This window comes from Rhipicephalus sanguineus, chromosome 1, assembly GCF_013339695.2.
Source record: "Rhipicephalus sanguineus isolate Rsan-2018 chromosome 1, BIME_Rsan_1.4, whole genome shotgun sequence".
Classification (NCBI taxonomy): Eukaryota; Metazoa; Arthropoda; class Arachnida; order Ixodida; family Ixodidae; genus Rhipicephalus; species Rhipicephalus sanguineus.
The window spans coordinates 175,730,609-175,748,076 of record NC_051176.1 but is presented as its reverse complement, the minus strand read 5'-3'; the positions used below and the strand labels follow the sequence as shown (position 1 = coordinate 175,748,076).

General features: G+C 46.3%; 1 protein-coding gene and 1 non-coding gene across 4 annotated transcripts in view; both read left to right on the top strand.

Moving 5' to 3' along the window:
* LOC119402794 (uncharacterized) overlaps positions 1 to 17,468 on the top strand; it is a 116,002-nt gene that overhangs the window by 59,108 nt on the left and 39,426 nt on the right. For all 3 annotated transcript variants that reach the window (XM_037669896.2, XM_037669882.2, XM_037669864.2), the window contains exon 2: positions 12,268 to 12,470. In XM_037669896.2, coding sequence (XP_037525824.1) covers positions 12,306 to 12,470 — 165 coding nt within the window. In that variant the 5' untranslated portion in view covers positions 12,268 to 12,305. The remainder of the gene's footprint in view (positions 1 to 12,267; positions 12,471 to 17,468) is intronic.
* On the top strand, positions 11,500 to 11,571 carry Trnap-cgg (transfer RNA proline (anticodon CGG)). The gene has a single exon. It is a non-coding gene; the product is annotated as a tRNA-Pro (tRNA).

Here is a 17,468-nt window from a genome sequence, read left to right as displayed (position 1 = left end):
CTTATTCTTTGCTTTTTGTAATGGAAATTCGTAACGTGAATCGCTGTATTTCATAAATGCATCGATGCGAAAAGCATTTGCTTGAAGCGACCACGCAAAAGACGCTTGTCGCCTTTTAATGTGTTGTGAGGCTTATATGTGTTCTCTTTTCGTTTCCAATGCCCTTGCTTTTGAGCACCATTCTTAAGCATGTTGGGGACGGTGTCAGGTGTTTCGTTGAAGGCGACGAGGTCGTTGCAGTGGGCCACATTATTGAATGTAATGCCGTCGCGTCCACTTACTGCTCTGAGGGTCCAATGCACATTATCGTATTCGTGCTGCAATCGTCTGGGCTTACAAAGGATCCACATCGAGTCTACCTGAAGTTGGCCGGCGATGCGAAAACAGCAGAATTGAACTGCATATGCCAAGGTCTGACGCTGCCAGCAGTCTTCGAAGCCTTGCACAGGAGATCACGCTCGCTCTATGGTGCCCACCAAGCAGCCAAACCAACCGGACTAATCGTCAACGCCACCTGTCCTCTTTGATGCATATCTGTATGCCAACTGGACTCCGCCGAAGAGAGGCCACACTGCTTTATCGCTTGTGGCTAGGGGTGGCATTTACGAAATCCTATTCCTTTCGAATTGGAATGGCCGACAACGCTCTCTGCGATGCCTGTCGCGGCGAGGAAACGCTACACCACGTCCTGTGCGACTGTCCGGTATATAATGCTCAGAGACAGTCATTGGCGTCCGTTCTAGCGCGCCTTGATAGTAGACCAATGTCTGTTCAAACAATACTTGCAGGTTGTCAACAGAAGACATCACAACTGAAGGCGACGAAGGCACTGCTGAGGTTTTTGAGAGCGACGAACTTGGCCAAGCGCCTGTGACAGAAATGTCGCGTACCACGCAGAAGTGACCAACTACCACGCAAGAGTGACCGACTGTTTCTATGTGTGCTATGCTACCACGCAAGAGTGACCGACTGATTCTATGTGTGCTGTGTCGTGCTATCTTTTTATCTTTCTCTCTCTCTCTCTCTTTCCTCTTCATCTTTAAATCTCCCCCACCCTGTCCCCATGTGCAGGGTAGCAAACCGGTTGTCCTATACTGGTTAACCTCCCTGCCTTTCCTTCTCTACTATTTCTTCTCTCTCTGCAGGGAAAGTAGTGCCAGTTTCACGCGGCCACCATTATCCCGATCAGGGCCGATGCGCATCTGGTTCGATCTGCTACACGGTCACTCTTAATAGTGATCAGGCCCAATCGGAATCCCGACGTTCGCGGTCTACGCATCTCTGTCTGGTCGACGTCTGTGCCAAACTCGATCCGGATAACTTTGGACCTCGCAGCAGCGACTATTGTTGATCTATATCGAGAAATCCTATCCGTATCGGCCCTGATCGCAATCAAAAGTGCCCGTATAATCCTCAAGTTAGGATGTAGTTGGTCGCGGCACGAATCGCGATTTGTTTACATCATGCTAAGCTGACTTTCCGATTTGCGCTCTGCTAACCCCCTACTTCACATTATTAAGACGAAAGCCCTAGATGCCTCATCAAAGTCGAAAAGTGACCGTCGGTGGCGTCAACACGAGTGAAGCAAAAAAACATAATCACGTGATGACGTCACAGATGGTCAGATTTTGTGACGTCATAGTGACGCCATTATATGACAACGCCGCGCTTTGCACTGCTTCCGTGATCGGCGACCGATCACGGAGTCAGTGCTAAACCAGGTGAGCTGCAGAAAACTTGCAGTCAGGTGACGTCATCATGACGTGACACAACGCCGATTTTCGTGACGTCACTATAACATCACATGACGTGACGTCATACGAAGTCACCATCACGATATTGCCGCTTTGCACTGCATCCGTGATCGGCGGGCCCATCGCGGAGGCAGTGCTAAACCAGGTGAGGTGCAGAAAGCTTTCACGGGGTGGGGGGAGGATCAATACGTTGACTTAAGAAAAAAAGAAGATTGCTTTCGCTTCTAGTCGTCTTAGTCGAATGCATAAGGGACCCTGTGGGTCTTTTTTTTTTTTTAAGAATCAGTGACACCTAGCAAATATTAAATGTAGACTGAACAATATTTTGCTTTTCCTTTCAGCCGATCTCACAAGTGCAGGCACTGTGTTGCTGTGCTGTTGCACATCAACAAATTAAGGCAATTAACCCTTCTATCAACAACTGACTTGCCCCAATCATGGGGACAGAACACAATGTACACTGTGAAACAGAAATATGGACCTATACCCATAATTGAACTACCATGCTGCCCCACCGAATGTACATTGACTTCACTGCCCAAGTTCAGTGTCGGAAGTGCGTCGGGCCTCACTCTCTTCCGCGAGAGCCCTTAAATGGAGAGAAAGCGAGCGAGAATATATATCAAGATCAGCAGTAGCGATAAACTCGCTCGCGCATTTTCATCTTACGTGGCGAGTCAGTGCCCACAAAACGATACTCTGTACTATGCACCAGATCATGCATACACACATGCCACGTTTTGGTGCTCGTATTTACCCTGCGGGGCACTGACAACTCTTCTCTGAGCTCTGTAAACACAACGCAACATGCTAAACTACAATAGGTCTCGGGGACACCTTAAACAAACTCGCAGCTGAGCGTGAACTAACACTGCATTCGCAGCGCAGACGGTATATGAAGGACAAAAAATAAGTTCCGTGAATTAATTTTCTTCTTCTTTCTCGATTGATTCTCGATTAATTTTCTTGCGGAAGTGTATGGCAATCAAAGCACAGGGGAATCATGACCGGCACCCCTGACGAAGTTTCCCCAAGCGTTCGCTTACTGCAACCGTCTTCACGCTTGTAGTGCACAGCAGGAACAAGCACAAATACAGACATTTCCGGAGTTTTCGCTCACTGCTCACCATCCTTTCTCGTCCGCGAACGCTCAATTGAATGCACCGTGGTCGAAGTGCTTGCTGCAACTCATCGCGTACTTGGAAGGCGCCTTGCCGTTACGAAGCCTAACGAGCACACTCAACGACGTTTCGCGTCGGTGGGATAGAAATGGAAGCTTATCCCTGGCTCTGTTCGTATGTACGGCATTGTGGCACCGAACAAGACCTCACCATAGAAAACGAAAAGTTTTCTGCGGATACGGAACACAGAATGACGATGTGAAAACAGCAGCCTCGTACACTTCCACGCACCGCACGAAACCCGTATCCACACTAACGGGGCGACAGTGCTGCATAACGATACAATTATGTCAGGGATTCAAATGTCTTCAGGTATTTACGTTACCTTTTCTAATGAACGAACAATAAATCGCGGACATATGTAATTCGTATGTGGTGAGAATGAAATGAATGTGCTTTATACCGATAGAATGAAAACAGTAGCTTAGCGAATTAAAGGAGAATTATAGTTTTAGATAGACAAAGCAAAAGTCGCGAAAAAACTGCAGGCCGCGACACACCACTCAGAAGCTTCGGTACGAAAGTCGGAGCCTCGCCCGTATCACCCGCGATCACACTCAGCTAACCTTTATTATAAAGTGCGCTTTCTGTTAAAAAAAAAAAACATTTATTATATTTGGCGTGTGTTTGCGCTTTGTTATGTTCGTCTTACTGCACACAGAAGCTTCACGTTGACGGAGAGGTGACCCTCATTGCGGGGCGACGCGCGTAAGTGCTTTCCAATGCGTGCGGAATTGCGAGTACCGCAGTGTTCTTCCTTCACCTCGGGCCGCATGGTAGTATTTTGGTTGGTGCAGTAAAATACTTACGGCAGCATTAGGCGCCAATAGGCTTTCGCCATAGCAAGAATTCGCTTGGCTTGTGAATGGCCAAAGCATAAAATATATTTGGGAAGGCAGTAAGAAAAAAACATACGTGTATATTGCTCTGGAAGTTATTCAAAAGTTCTGAAAACTTGAGTCACGGAGTAATCGTCACGATAAATAAAAGCTGAAGAGCTGTACTTACAAATAAAGTAACGTCTGATATCGGCTGATCACCTTCGCTAACGAAACGCTAACAAATAGCTTTAAACAGCCCAATGAATAGGCATACCTTATTATGGGCGAACCCGTGCCCTACATGTAAAGAGCTATATGCTACACAGTTTTTCCTGGAAAATCGACAGCCCACTGTTCACCTTGAAACGTCGCATCTCGTCTTCTGTCCCCTTCTGACGCCAGTCGTGGATCCAATGACGTACGGCGAAGGCACGGACCCTCATATATATACATGGCTCTGACTGTGCGCCAAAAGCCGCGCTGCAAAGTACTGCATTTCAGTTTTGCGACCTTGAATTTGTTTCACGTTTAGCGACTAATTATTACTGTGTTTACTGCAAATGGTCGTAAAATACCGCGAATCTCATCTCCGATCGTTTGACAATCTCTATGCCTAACTTTATCTCCGTGCCTACTTCAGTAATGTGACTATATATATTCTTTTATATTTTATGTAGGTTTGTGTAGGCGCTTGGCATCATAAGGTTGCGCGCCTCCTACTAGTTTACCCAAATCAACAGTTAGGCGATATGCTTATCGTAGCTTTTGTTTTTACCGCGGTGCACACTTGCCCACGGTGTGTACGTGTGTATTCGGTCGGCTCAATCTTAGTTATACTGACTATATGAAAGCGAGCTTGAGCCTGCACTAATGGTTGCAATACAGCATGACCTCACGGGCACCTCTTAACCTCGATTATCCGAAATACACATGGGCATTACTGTTGTTCCACACGTTAAAAAAAAAAAAAAAACACTAACTCGTCCTTGCAGCTGGCGGCTGTCAGGCTATTAATATATTTTATCGGTGTGTCATACTTAGACGGTGATATGGTCATGACTCGGCACAGACTCTTCTTTACGTCTTTGATTCTTTCGCCTTTTCCCAAGTAAAGGGTAGCAAACAGGCGATTTTCTCTGGTTAATATCCCTGTCCTTCTCTTCTCCCTCCCTTATTGCTGTTGAAACGTTACCGCGCGATTCCGAAGCATTTTGATCATGTCAGTGCCGTGGTTGTCTTGGATATATCCTTGAGCCTCAATTTTCTCGGCAGGAGGTAGTTCAGTTGGTTGTGTCTCAAAAAGAAAAAAAAAAGAAAGAGGAACGCAAGAGTAATTTGAAATAAGCAAACACATTGTAACGTGGCGCTTCTCGTGACGTCAGCTGCAACGTTAGAGCACTGTTGCTAACAAGAGCGTTAGTAGCGGAACCTTGAGACATTGCGTTAAATCGCAACTTATTGCAAACGTTATTCCGTCGCGGGTTTTCTGTTGCGTTAAATATTAAAGGGGCCATGACACAAGGGGCGTAGCCAGAAATTTTTTTTGGGGGGGAGGGGGGGGTTCACCCATACTTTATGTATGTTCGTGCGTTTGTATGTGTGCGTGTATATATACGCAAGCAAAATTGAAAATTTTCGAGGGGGGGTTTGACCCCCCCCCCCCCCATTGGATACGCCCCTGCATGACACGGTCACCTAACAATTTGCGGTTTTCAGCGAAAAATAGAAGTAGAAGGTTTGTTGTTTCTATACATATATGAAAAATGGACTGTCAGACAATATTTTAGCTCAAAATAAGCTCTAGAAGTCGCCGGCTATACGCCCCGCCCGATGGCGAAGACCGCCATTTTGGCATTGCGTGTGTGACGTCATGTGCCGCGTGGTGTGGAACCGTCGCCTTCGACCAAGGTTTCAGCCGCTGCAATTTATTCAATTTCGATGCCAAGCTGAAGACCGCCAATATAGCCCGATTTTACGCGCAGCTGACAACGGAACAAAATCGTTCGCCGGAATGCAGACGCTCGCATAGCAAGCAGCTTCTTACGTGATAGCTCCCGAGTGCGCTATTGTTGCCCGACTCTCAGGCCGCTCGCGTGTTTATAAAAATATTCAGTTATAAATTAAGTGCTGGAGCAAATGAGCTAAAATTTTGCCAGCTTATTTGTGAACGCACACGGATTAACCAGTTAACACAGATTATAATCGAAAATTGGGTGTCATGGCCTCTTTAAACAAAAAGGGTTAAGCTGTAAAGGTTAATTCCGTTGCTGCCGAAACCTTCTCTTACGGTAGGAGATAAGTTGGACTCAGCCACTCGCATACGGGATTACGTAACGACCGCTTCCGACGTTATCACTGTATACACTTGTGCAACAGAAAAAAAAAGGGGGGGGGGTGGGGGGAGGAAATTGAAGCGAAAGGAACGGTAAGGCAATTTTAGTGACATGCCTTCAGTGTCCTTTTTTTTTCTTTTTTTGACCTTTATATTTTTATTTTCACCGAAATATCTTGGCGCCGGGTGCTTCTCTCATACTTATAAAATGGGTCTGTGTACGCCTACGTAGGCAATTAAGTTGCGCACAGATGTTAATTTAGGATATTAAAGAAACGAAAAAAAAAGTAACAACGGCAAGTTTTTATATGTGCCCTCTAAGGGCCATTAATTTTTCCGCAGCCTCGAGAAAAATTCCTTTTTTCCAGGGTTAATTATAAAGGTCTCCTTTCTTTATTTTTTTGTCTGAAAAAGTTTTGTGGTGTCCGTTCCAATACATCTTTGTCTAACAGCAGTTTTTATTTCTATTTCTTTTTTACAGTGAATTCAAATTCGGGCTGGGCCAGTGTTCTGGGCCGAGAGCGGCCAGCCGTGAACGAGAAAGAAAATAGAAACGAGCGAACGTAACTTTTACGTTTACATGCCTGCACAAGTTGTCTAAGAGATAGCTCTGGAGTAAGGCTAGTCCATCTCCCTTTTCGTAGCACCTTACTCCATTTTTTTGCACGATAATCACATATGATTGACTTCTCGCGATGAGCATTCAAAAGCTTGCGGTCTGCGGCGCCGTCACTGCCGAAAATGCCTAGCCTTTTTCTCATTTCTAACGAAGACTGTCACGTATACGGCACAGATGTTGGCGGGGCGTGCTCTATTTTTGGGCCTTATGTGAGCAGTGCGCACCAGCACGGCCAAGGACCTTGACTTCGGCTGCCTTGTGCGAACACGTTGCGTCCCTGGGAAAGGAGGTTCGAAGAGTATTCGTGGACCTCTTGCGGCTCCCTTCGGCTGCCTCCGCAGCTAACCTTCCCTTAAAAGCGCTGGTAGCTGCGGAGATATTTGATTCTGGCTAGCCGCGCTTTTCGTTATTGATTAACACACTAGGAGCACGCTTTCATGCACCCTCGGAGAGAGACGAATAGCTTTACTCGAACACCTACTGGCATTTTGTAAGAGAAGCTACTTAGAAATATTGAAGCAAGGCGGTAAGTTGGCCGATTTTATTGATGTCCTTCGTTTAGTTACGCGCTGTTTCATCAAAAATGTTCCAAATATTTTCACTTTTCCCCAGGTTGGCCGCCGACTCGCAACCTGGTGAATGACCTCTTCTCGCCGAAATAACTTAGTGAATTTGCGGTGGGCGCGTCGAACAACCTTCCACTTGTTCGACAGGCTCGTGCCGAAACGTCGGTTGGCGTCGACCGACCGTGTCGGTTCGCGTTGAAACGGGAGGACCGGGATCCTTTGGTTACATCGTATCAGTGTGCGACATCTGGCTACCGAGACTCACCGGGGAAACGCGAAATGGGAGAAGCGCTATAGAATCCAATACGAAGCCTTGCGCTCTTCGGCAGTCGTGCGCGGAAGCTAGGCCGTGGTGCCCGTTGGACTCCCGCCGTCGAAAGTTGCAAGGCGTTATGCGCAGCCGCGGTCTGCGGGTCCGACAGCAACATTCAGGTGCGTTACCTTCTTTCTAGGGAGCTCAACTTCGGCGTGTTTTGACTCTTGGCGCAGCGTGGAGGCGGTTGAACGCCCCTGGGGCTGTGTTGTGTCTTCTGAGAACGCGGCACAAGAGCGTCAGCCTCGACCGAAGTTGTCCATGGGCGGACGCTCGACCTTGTTGGTATAGCATAGCAACAGATGTAAGAGCGCTTGAAATTCGAAAGAACGAAGAAGGAGGCCACAACGTGAACGCTCGTGTTGTGCCCTCGCTCTTCGTCCTCGCCCTTTTCAAGCGTTCTACGCCTAGATTTGCGGGCCTTTTCGGGCTCTCTGGAAGCAGTGGTGCGCAGTCCTCTACACACGGATGGCCCAAACTGAAAACGACCCCGTTGAAACTCAATTACGGTATCGGTAAGCATCAGAGCACGTGCTGTAATAATGGTGAAGCCATACATGCGTGAAGCGCAGTAATATACCAAAACTTGAATGAAGTATTCACCCTCTCATATTTCCGTCGTGATACATACCATAAGCAGCGCGGCCGCACTTCATGGAATACACCATTGTGGAATAACTGATTAAAGTGTAAATTAAATGTGATCCTGAGGGCGCCGGTAGGCTGACCGCTGAGTTAGCATAATGTTCGGTTTAAGGCTTTTATGTTGATAAGAATTACGCTCCTACGGCCGACCCCGATGCAATATGAAATATCTTGTGGACAATCATTGCAGTCGAGCGCTGTCAAGACTTGCTCATTTGATTGCGAGAATTCCAGGCAGGCAGCCTTTCACGATAATCGTACTTTGAGCCAAGAGCTCAACGCGGAATTAATTATTCATTCTAATAGAGACAAGGACCGACAGTCGCTCGATTCGCTGTACTATACCGGACAGCGTGGATACGACTTATATGCGATTTTCATGGCCTGTGTAAAGGGGGCATCGCAGTCGAGCAAATGTGGCCGAGACACTCGGGACTCCGCCAACTCCGCGTCGATGCTCACCTCATCCTCTATAACGAGTTTACTTCGCTGTGATAATAAATTGCGATGCTTTGTGGAAGTCTTGTACTGTCTAAGGGGTCTGCTGCGCAAAAGAAGACAATGGATGCCGGTGGCCTAAGTCCGCAACCGTCGACCTTGCAAATGGAGCCTCATGTATACAGTCTCAGCGCGTTTCCGTGATTATTTCAGTGATGTCGAGTTCAGCGACGCTAAATGTTCAAGCACAACGGGAATATCCCAGAAACACAAACACGTGTACGGCACGCTGGTGTACTGCTACAAGTAATGAATACCTTAACTTGCCCTTTTACGTGATACGGTATGCAGGCAGCCAACTGATACGACTCACGCCGACGTCAGGCGGTATGCTGCACTATAGAACTTTGCCCTAAAAACACAACGCGAACTAGTGCCGGTTCTTTCACCTTGCATAAATTAATCATCGGGCTGGAAATGCTGCGAGCATACAGACATCGTCATTCTTACAGGCGCGCCCATCCGTAATTTCTTGATTAACAGTTGCCCCCTCTAGGGCTATTTAAAAAACAGTGGATTGACACCCATACGTCCTTTGCATCTGGTGGAAGTGCTGAACGGCACTCGGAAATGTCCTCGATATATTTATCTCGAGAACATTTCCGAGCTCGCACACACTCACATGTTCGTGTGTGTGTGTGTGTGTCTGCGCACGTGCGTGCGAGCGCGCGTTCCTTCGTCGTCGACAGGGGCGTAGCCAGAAATTTTTTTCGGGGGGGGGGGGGGGTTCAACCATACATTATGTATGTTCGTGCATGTGTTTGTATGTGTGCATGTATATATATGCAAGCAAAATTGAAAAATTTCGGGGGGGGGGGGGTTTGAACCCCCCCAACCCCCCCCCCCCCCCCCTTGGCTACGCCCCTGGTCGTCGAGTGTTTTGCAGCAGAAGTCTCCCCTAAATGATCGTCGGAAAATAAATCTTACGAACACTTGGGTCATCTTCTCTGAATCGACGCCTTCGTTTGTGGTTCAGAATTCACCTTCGATGGTACTAGGTAACAAAGTCTATTAGATTTCTGCAAGCACTGTGCAGCCTTGGCAGGCAATGCGGTGTCTTTCCGGACCGCGAGCCTTCTCAATATGCGTGTACCGTGAGTACCGTAACTGTGGTGATGTTCGCGGCATCCCTCGCTGGCGGTCACTGGCCGGGAGCAGGAAATCTGCTGTGAATCGTGCCAACTGTGTCCCACCAGCGGCGCAATGCTTGGGGTTCCCTGACGCAATCACATCCCGTGCCAAGAGCCCCGCTCCAGGCACCGGAAACCGCGAGTGGCGTCGTTGGGAACTGCGTTACTTTCAGCTCCGGCTTTCATTTCGTCTGTGCACGCTAAGATGCGGTCGTGACGCATTACGTCGATATACCGCTAACCTCACTCACTCTGCGCCACAGCAACATGGTCGCACACGGTACGTGTTTGTTTCCCAGCTTGTGAACGCGCGCTTTTTTTTTTTTTTGCGTATAGAGAAGGAGACATTTCCTCACTAATGGCGTAGCGTTAGTAAACAGATATGCCCGACACGGAAGCTGTGGAACGAAGGCTTCTGTGTAGCAGTTCATAGTCTATAAATCATAAGTATCCCTTGTATGTTGTCTTCGTTTTAAAGGAACGCTGCAAGTGGGTTAGCGTAATGACAAGGAAGAAAATTCAGCGCACGGCACAGTGGGCGTGAATTCAGCAGGGAGAGAGCAACATTCTGAGCGTTCTTTTTTTTGGGGGGGGGGGGGGGGAGGAGGAGGAGGGCGTGGGGACAGTTGCCGCTCAATTAACCTCAGAGAACATTCGGCACTGTTTGCTGAATGCGAATATGCTACTCAGCGTTATATCATTCGCAGCGCTCAGCAGAGTTGCAGTGACATGAACAAGACGCGGATTACTAACGATAGTATTCTTGCAATGTTGCTACTTCACACATCGTTTGTTGCCGACGTCCGCGCCACATTAAAGCGTGACAAGGTGATGCTTAAAAATAATTACCACCATATAACCTACTAAGAACAATATTTGAATAAATGCTTTAAGTTACATCAATATTGATGCTCTCGAATAACGCTTACATAAATGGTCGACATGCTCTTTTTGGTTTTATTCTTTTCCTGCTATGGCAGCGCTCCTTTTGAGACAGTTTAATATAGTATCGCTAACAACCTGAAAAAATATATATATATATATATATATATATATATATATATATATTGGAAAGCACATGATTTTTCAAGGGCTCGTTTATCTTTGTTAGACACAATATTAATGAGAACTAACAGACAATAACGCCAAGGAAATTACAGGGGGTGTTATCTGTAGTATTTAGAATATAAATGTGAAGAAAGTAAAGTGGACGAAAAGATGACTTGCCGCTGACTTGCCGCTTGTCCCTGCTGGCGGCAAGTCATCTTTTCGTCCACTTTACTTTCTTCACATTTATATTCTAAATACTACAGATAACACCCCCTGTAATTTCCTTGGCGCTATTGTCTGTTAGTTCTCATTAATATTGTGTCTAACAAAGATAAACGAGCCCTTGAAAAATCATCTGCTTTCCTTCATTCATAGCGAGGGTCTCGTCCTGGCAGACTTAATGCCTTCAGGTAGTATGCGAGGGATTATTGGTCAGCTGCCAACTCGTAAAAAGATCACGTGCTACGTGACGCCAACAGGTAAAAAAAAAGAGTGTTCCACACTCGCCGCCATGGCTGCGATTGGCGCTGACTAACACTCCAAGGTTTAAATGCACATATATACCCCATAAAGTGGACGGGAAGATGACCGCCGCCGTAGCTCAGTGGTAGAGCATCGGACGCGGTATTCGAAGGTCGCAGGTTCGGTCCCTGCCGGCGGCAAGTCATCTTTTCGTCCACTTTACTTTCTTCACATTTATATTCTAAATACTACAGATAACGCCCCCTGTAATTTCCTTGGCGTTATTGTCTGTTAGTTCTCATTAATATTATATATATATATATATATATATATATATATATATATATATATATATATATATATATATATATATATATATATATATATTGTAGTCTTGAGGAAACCAGGCTGCGGAAATTCAGCTACGAAGTATGACATTCTGATATTGGGCGTTTAAACAACAATGGACTAAATAAAATAATCTCTAATATTTTGCGTAATAGGGCGCCATAGGTTGCATGCGATGTTATCTTATGCTGCACGTCGGCTTATACGAGTGTGCTGCTTGTCCTGTGGACTTCTCTGCCCCCTGTTGCCGTCCCGCAGTCACGCTGTTCTTACTACCAATTTGCTGATCCAGTTTTGCGTCAGGAACACACACTTACGCTCCGAGGGCCGCGAATAATTTTGAATTATTTTATTCCCTTACGTTTTTTTTTTTTTTTTTACCATAGCTGCAACGTCAGGAAACAGAAGGTGGCCACAGATTCACCACGGACCGTCCACCGTGTAGTGGGGCTCTAGAAACAAGTCTAGTCGGAAGTTTCTTTCTGTCGGCTGGGAGGACATCACGTGATGATGGGCTGCAGCTACATGTGTGCGCATCGCTGCTGCAGGGCCCGCGGACTCGCCTGGCCCCCTGTTGCGCCTGGGCATGGCGGCCGACGTGAGCATGCTGTTTTGCAGCGACGGCCGTGAGTGGGGAAGCTACTTGACTGACTGCTTCCGGCAGCAGGCTCTGACCGTTACCCAGGAAGCCCTGGACGCCATCTCTCTCCCATTGCCCCAGGACAGGGCCAAGGCATTGGGAGTCGCGAAGGTAAGCCCGCTGTTAGCAGTTGCTTCCTAATCATCGCAGTTGTCGTGTGATGATCCGTTTCATCAAGCCCATGTAGCCTTTTGGAGCCATCTATCCAGTAAACACCTAATTAACTGCGATGCCCAGGCGGTAATTACGACCGCAGGAGGAGGATCGTGGCAACTGCTTGTTCTTGGTCGGCTGCCAAATTATTGTGACTGGATAGAGAACCTCGAGTAAGTGCTGATAGTCACACATGCATGCGCGGCGTTTGTTCTCTGGCCCGGTCAGAAGACCAGAGCTGCTTGCTCTTACGAAAAACTTTAGCGTAAGAGGTTTGTGTGAACATGGACGTTCACACAAACCTCTTACATAAACGTTGACATGAATATTGACCGATCGCCTTCGCCTATGATGCGCTCGCCATCTAAGTTGTATGAGCGCCTTTTCTTACGAATTGTTATAGCGTACGATTTACGTACCGTGGCACCGAATTCACTAAGAATCTTATTCGTAAGCGCTGCAGCTTCCCATTGGCCAGCTGTCTTCGATAATGACATTACCAGGCAAGGACATACCTTAACCACAAAATATAGCTAACTTTCTTAATGCAGTTGTTTGGTTCTCAGGAACCCCATCAGCAGGTTTTTTTTTTTTTTTCTGTCGCCCTCACACACGCGGAGTCCTGCAGAAATAGGGTTGCATCTATTTAGAGTCAACCTTTATGCCCGCCGTCGTAGCTTTGCACGTAATGTATATAGCGCTGCCGAGCTCGATGATGGGGGTGCCATTCCTGGCCACGGCGGCTGCATTTCGATGGGACTGCAATGTAAGAATATCCGTATGCTTAGATTTAGGTGCGCGTTGAAGAACAACGTATAGTCAAAGTCTGTGACAAATGCAAAGGAAGTATACTGGTTCCGCATGCAAGAAATCAGGGTGCCACATCGTGCTTTATTGAATGTGAAACCCTGTTTGCAGGTATTTTCAATGAATAAGTGCAGCGCTTGTGGTCCAAAGTATGATTCGACATTAACCCTGTCACTTGTTTTTAATTCTACTTTGATAAAACTGGATAAATGAGGAATGTAGTTATGCGGCGATTTTATAAAGGTCCCCCTTTGAACAATAGTGGTACCACAGTTTCAGAAGTGGCGATCGAGGTCACCGCAGCCATTGAGCGTTTTTCGAGCCGCCTAATCCCGGGGACCACCCACCGGCTGAACTGGCGCGCCCATGGCATATAATAACCATAGTTTCTTATCTGCGAAAGGTCAATGCGCTGAAACGATAACCTATTTTATCTAAACCATCCGGGATTATCCAAATGAGGGCCACCACCACGGCACGCCTTTCTCGCAGCGCCTCGCGCTTTTCCAAATAAATGTCACAGTAAAAAAGAAAGAAAGAAAGAAAGAAGCGAAAGTCGCTAGGGGACCACTAGGGTTATTATCATCTCTCCCTCTACTTCTCTATCCTCTTTCTTTTTTTTTCTTTTTTTTTTGCCTTGTCATCGACAAGAAGCTCACCAGCCAGACTGCCAAAGGAGACAAACTTTTCTCGTCTAACGTCGTCAATTCTACAGTCCAGCAGAAACAGCTGCAATTGCGCAGGGTAACCCTTGCGCAGCTTGAAAAGCATGGTATGGTGAGCTAGTTTTCCTGTAGTTCAGGGGCGCAGCCAGAAATTTTTTTCGGGGGGGGGGGGGGTTCAACCATACTTCATGTTTGTGCGTGCGTTTGTATGTGTGCGTGTATATATACGCAAGCAAACCTGAAAAATTTCGGGGGGGGGGGGGGTGTTTGAACCCCCCCCCCCTTGGCTACGCCCCTGCTGTAGTTATTCGTGTGCCCTTCACAAAATCATCACCGCAAAATTAAATTCCGCTCTCGAAAAAAAAAAGAGAAAGAAAGAAAGAAATAAAAAAGAAAGAAAGAAAGAAAGAAAGAAAGAAAGAAAGAAAGAAAGAAAGAAAGAAAGAAAGAAAGAAGTTGAGGGCTTATTGGACAGTTGCCAGTTGCTAAGTTAACGTTATACGTGACACGTCTCCGGTTCCATGTCACCATGAATGACTCATCGTTGCCACGGCCGAGATTGGCGCTGGCTAACACACTGGAATAGATTCAATACGCAAGCACGCAAGAAAATGGAAGATGGACGACAGCCGGCGCCTTCGTTCGACTGGTTAAGCATTGCGCGAGTGAAATGCATAAAATGTCTGCTCGGCTCCCACCGGTGGAAGGTTCTCGTTTCATCGAGTTCCATCTCTATTTCCGCACAGTTCCTACATTTTTAAATTAGAAAAAAAGAAAGAAACATCGCTAGTCTCTCTTACGCATGTCTTAGTTTCATGCAGTATACATCCTATGTATTTTTTTTAATATTTGTTGTAACTCATCCACCGCGGTCATTGCTATGACATGAACATACGTAAGGCACTCTTCGAGCCTTCACCTTAACGATTTCTTTCATTGTGCCTGTCTGACGCCTTGCATGAGGGCACCCGGTTAGTGTTTACTTACTGTGGACAAAATAAAAAGGATTTATTTTGCATTCTCGGGGTTATCAGGCGGCTCTACTTTATAAATGGGAGAGCGTGTGCGCAAGGAATGCGGGCATCTTGAAAGTCGGCTCTCTCTGTGAATGACAGGAGCGGGCGTCGTCGCGTTTACGGTCACCTGCGTCCATGGAATGCTTGTGAGAGAGAAGCGCACTCGCTTCGTGACTCAGTTTTCATTTGCCCCATGCGCTGCCACACTTGCACGCAAGCGAGGCACGGAGCAGTACGTATTCCTAGATCTGCCTTCCTTGCAGATGTCGAAGGCGTTTTGCTATGCGCATACATTCACTGCTTATCTTAGCCGACAACGCTGCCGCGGAGCCTTTCAACGCTGCGTCGGGGAACAACTTTTGCGAACGCATTTGTACGCTTTATATAGCGCACGCGATCGTTTATACTTGAATATTCAAAATGTATGCATTTTGCTAAGCCTGACTGGGCAATAGACGCCCTGCTCGTGAGAGTGTGCCTATTCGTACGATCGATTGAATATTTGATTGGTTATTTGACTGGCGAACTTAAATGACGAATGCAAGCACGACCTTCCATCGCCACTGAGCTGTACTTTCTGACGCTGCTTTGAAGATTCGCTTTTAGGATGCCGGAATGATCCCCAAGGGCAAAAAAAAAAAGCGCCATTATATGGGACCATATTTTCTTAGTCTCGCTTCCAAGTTCCAACAGTAGCGCACTACCGTTTGAACTATCGCAAAACGCTGGTACTTTAATTTCATTTTTTGCTGAGCGGCAAATTCCTATAGTTGACTTCCTTTAATGCTGCCTGTCTACTACAGCTATACTGCATATCTGACCTGTCGTTGAACGACGTTTCTTCAGCTGCTATTTACGCCGTTCTGACAACATATGTACTAAATAGTTTCCTTCCTTTTTTGGTGATTACGTGCCAACTTTCTTTCTTTTTATAATCACCCCTTTTATAGTTTCTATGCAGGAAGAGGGCCTTTACGCAGTTTCCTCAATTGCCCCAACCTTACGCCACACTACTCTAACCAATACCTGCAACTTTTCTAAGTTTGTCACAGCACTTAGCAGCACTTAGTTCCCATGCTGTCCTCATTAAGTCCACTAGTGATTTGCTCAGCCTGTGCCCATTTCCGCATATTTTGTTCTTATTTTCTTGCTTCTGATTCATACATTTATGCATTTTATGTGAGAGAGAGAGAGAGAGCAACTTTATTGAAGACAAACGAATCCCAGTCCGGGCCCACTAATAAAAAAAGGCAAGACTTAGCCATCAGACAGGCCTAAGAGTTTCAAATGTCCGAGTAGTGCCTTCATGATGTCTGGGGAGGATAAAATGCAGAAGAAAGAAACTAAACTTTATGCTGAGTTGCTTGCTGTACCCATCCGTAGTATTCTTGTCCGGTGTCTGTGAACGCCTAATAGAGTGCTTGTTTTATGCGGCCTTCTCGTTTATGCTGCGTGAGATGTTCCAGAGTTCGCACTCGCCCGATTCTGAGATGGCTGCGCCATCTAGGAGCGGTCCTGCCAACTAAGTATTTTGCGCGCCAAATTCGCTTTATGCGAAAGAATAGCCAAGGGAGGGATTTTCGTGGCGCTTTTTGTGAAATGCCTTTACAACTATTTCTTTTTTCAGCTATGCGAGCGAGTTCGGTGGGTCGTCCTTCGCGAAACCCACATTGTAATCTATTCATCGAATTCAGTGTACTTACAAAATCAGAAATTTTAGCACGCAGTCACTCACCTAGGTGTTCGCATAACACATGCAATATAGAGACTGTACGATAATTTGTAATCTTATATTCGTCCCCACCTTCGAAAATTACAACGGTCTTGGACAATCGGATTTCGTGCGGATATGGCTGAAAATATGGTCGAGAAATGCTCTTAACTCAGCGTTACACTTTATACTTAACAACTCTTCTTCGTAAGTTGCCTATATCCTTACCTGAATTATTTTAAGAGAGTTAAAAGCAGCCTGAAACTCAGTTGAAGTGGTAGGTTTTACGTAGAGTCTGTTATCATTTCTGCAAATGATAAATGAGAAACCTATTAAACATTACTGGTGCACTACACTATTACGAGACATACGGTGTTCAGTGGTCAGTCCTTTATTGTCACCATTCAATTCAGCTTCATTTCCTTGGTTACAAAAAAAAAAAAAACAGGCTTTCGCCATCAATTTTATATGAGTGACGGAAGGCCGTCAATGCCTTCCAGTGCTTAAAGTCGCCCTTCATAGGAGGGGGTGCCCTCAAAAAGCGGCAATATGTATATATATATAGATAGATACATAAACCGATGCTGCTGTGGCCTCAGCGGCTCTGCAACGCGCAGATCGTGGATTGTTGGAACGCGGTGCGATCTGGCATACCGAAGAATAAAGGCAGGATATCTAGATATATCGGTCAAGATCCACTTTCGCGGTCGTATTATCCAATTTTGGGCAAAAATGTGATCGTATTAAATCCACGGAA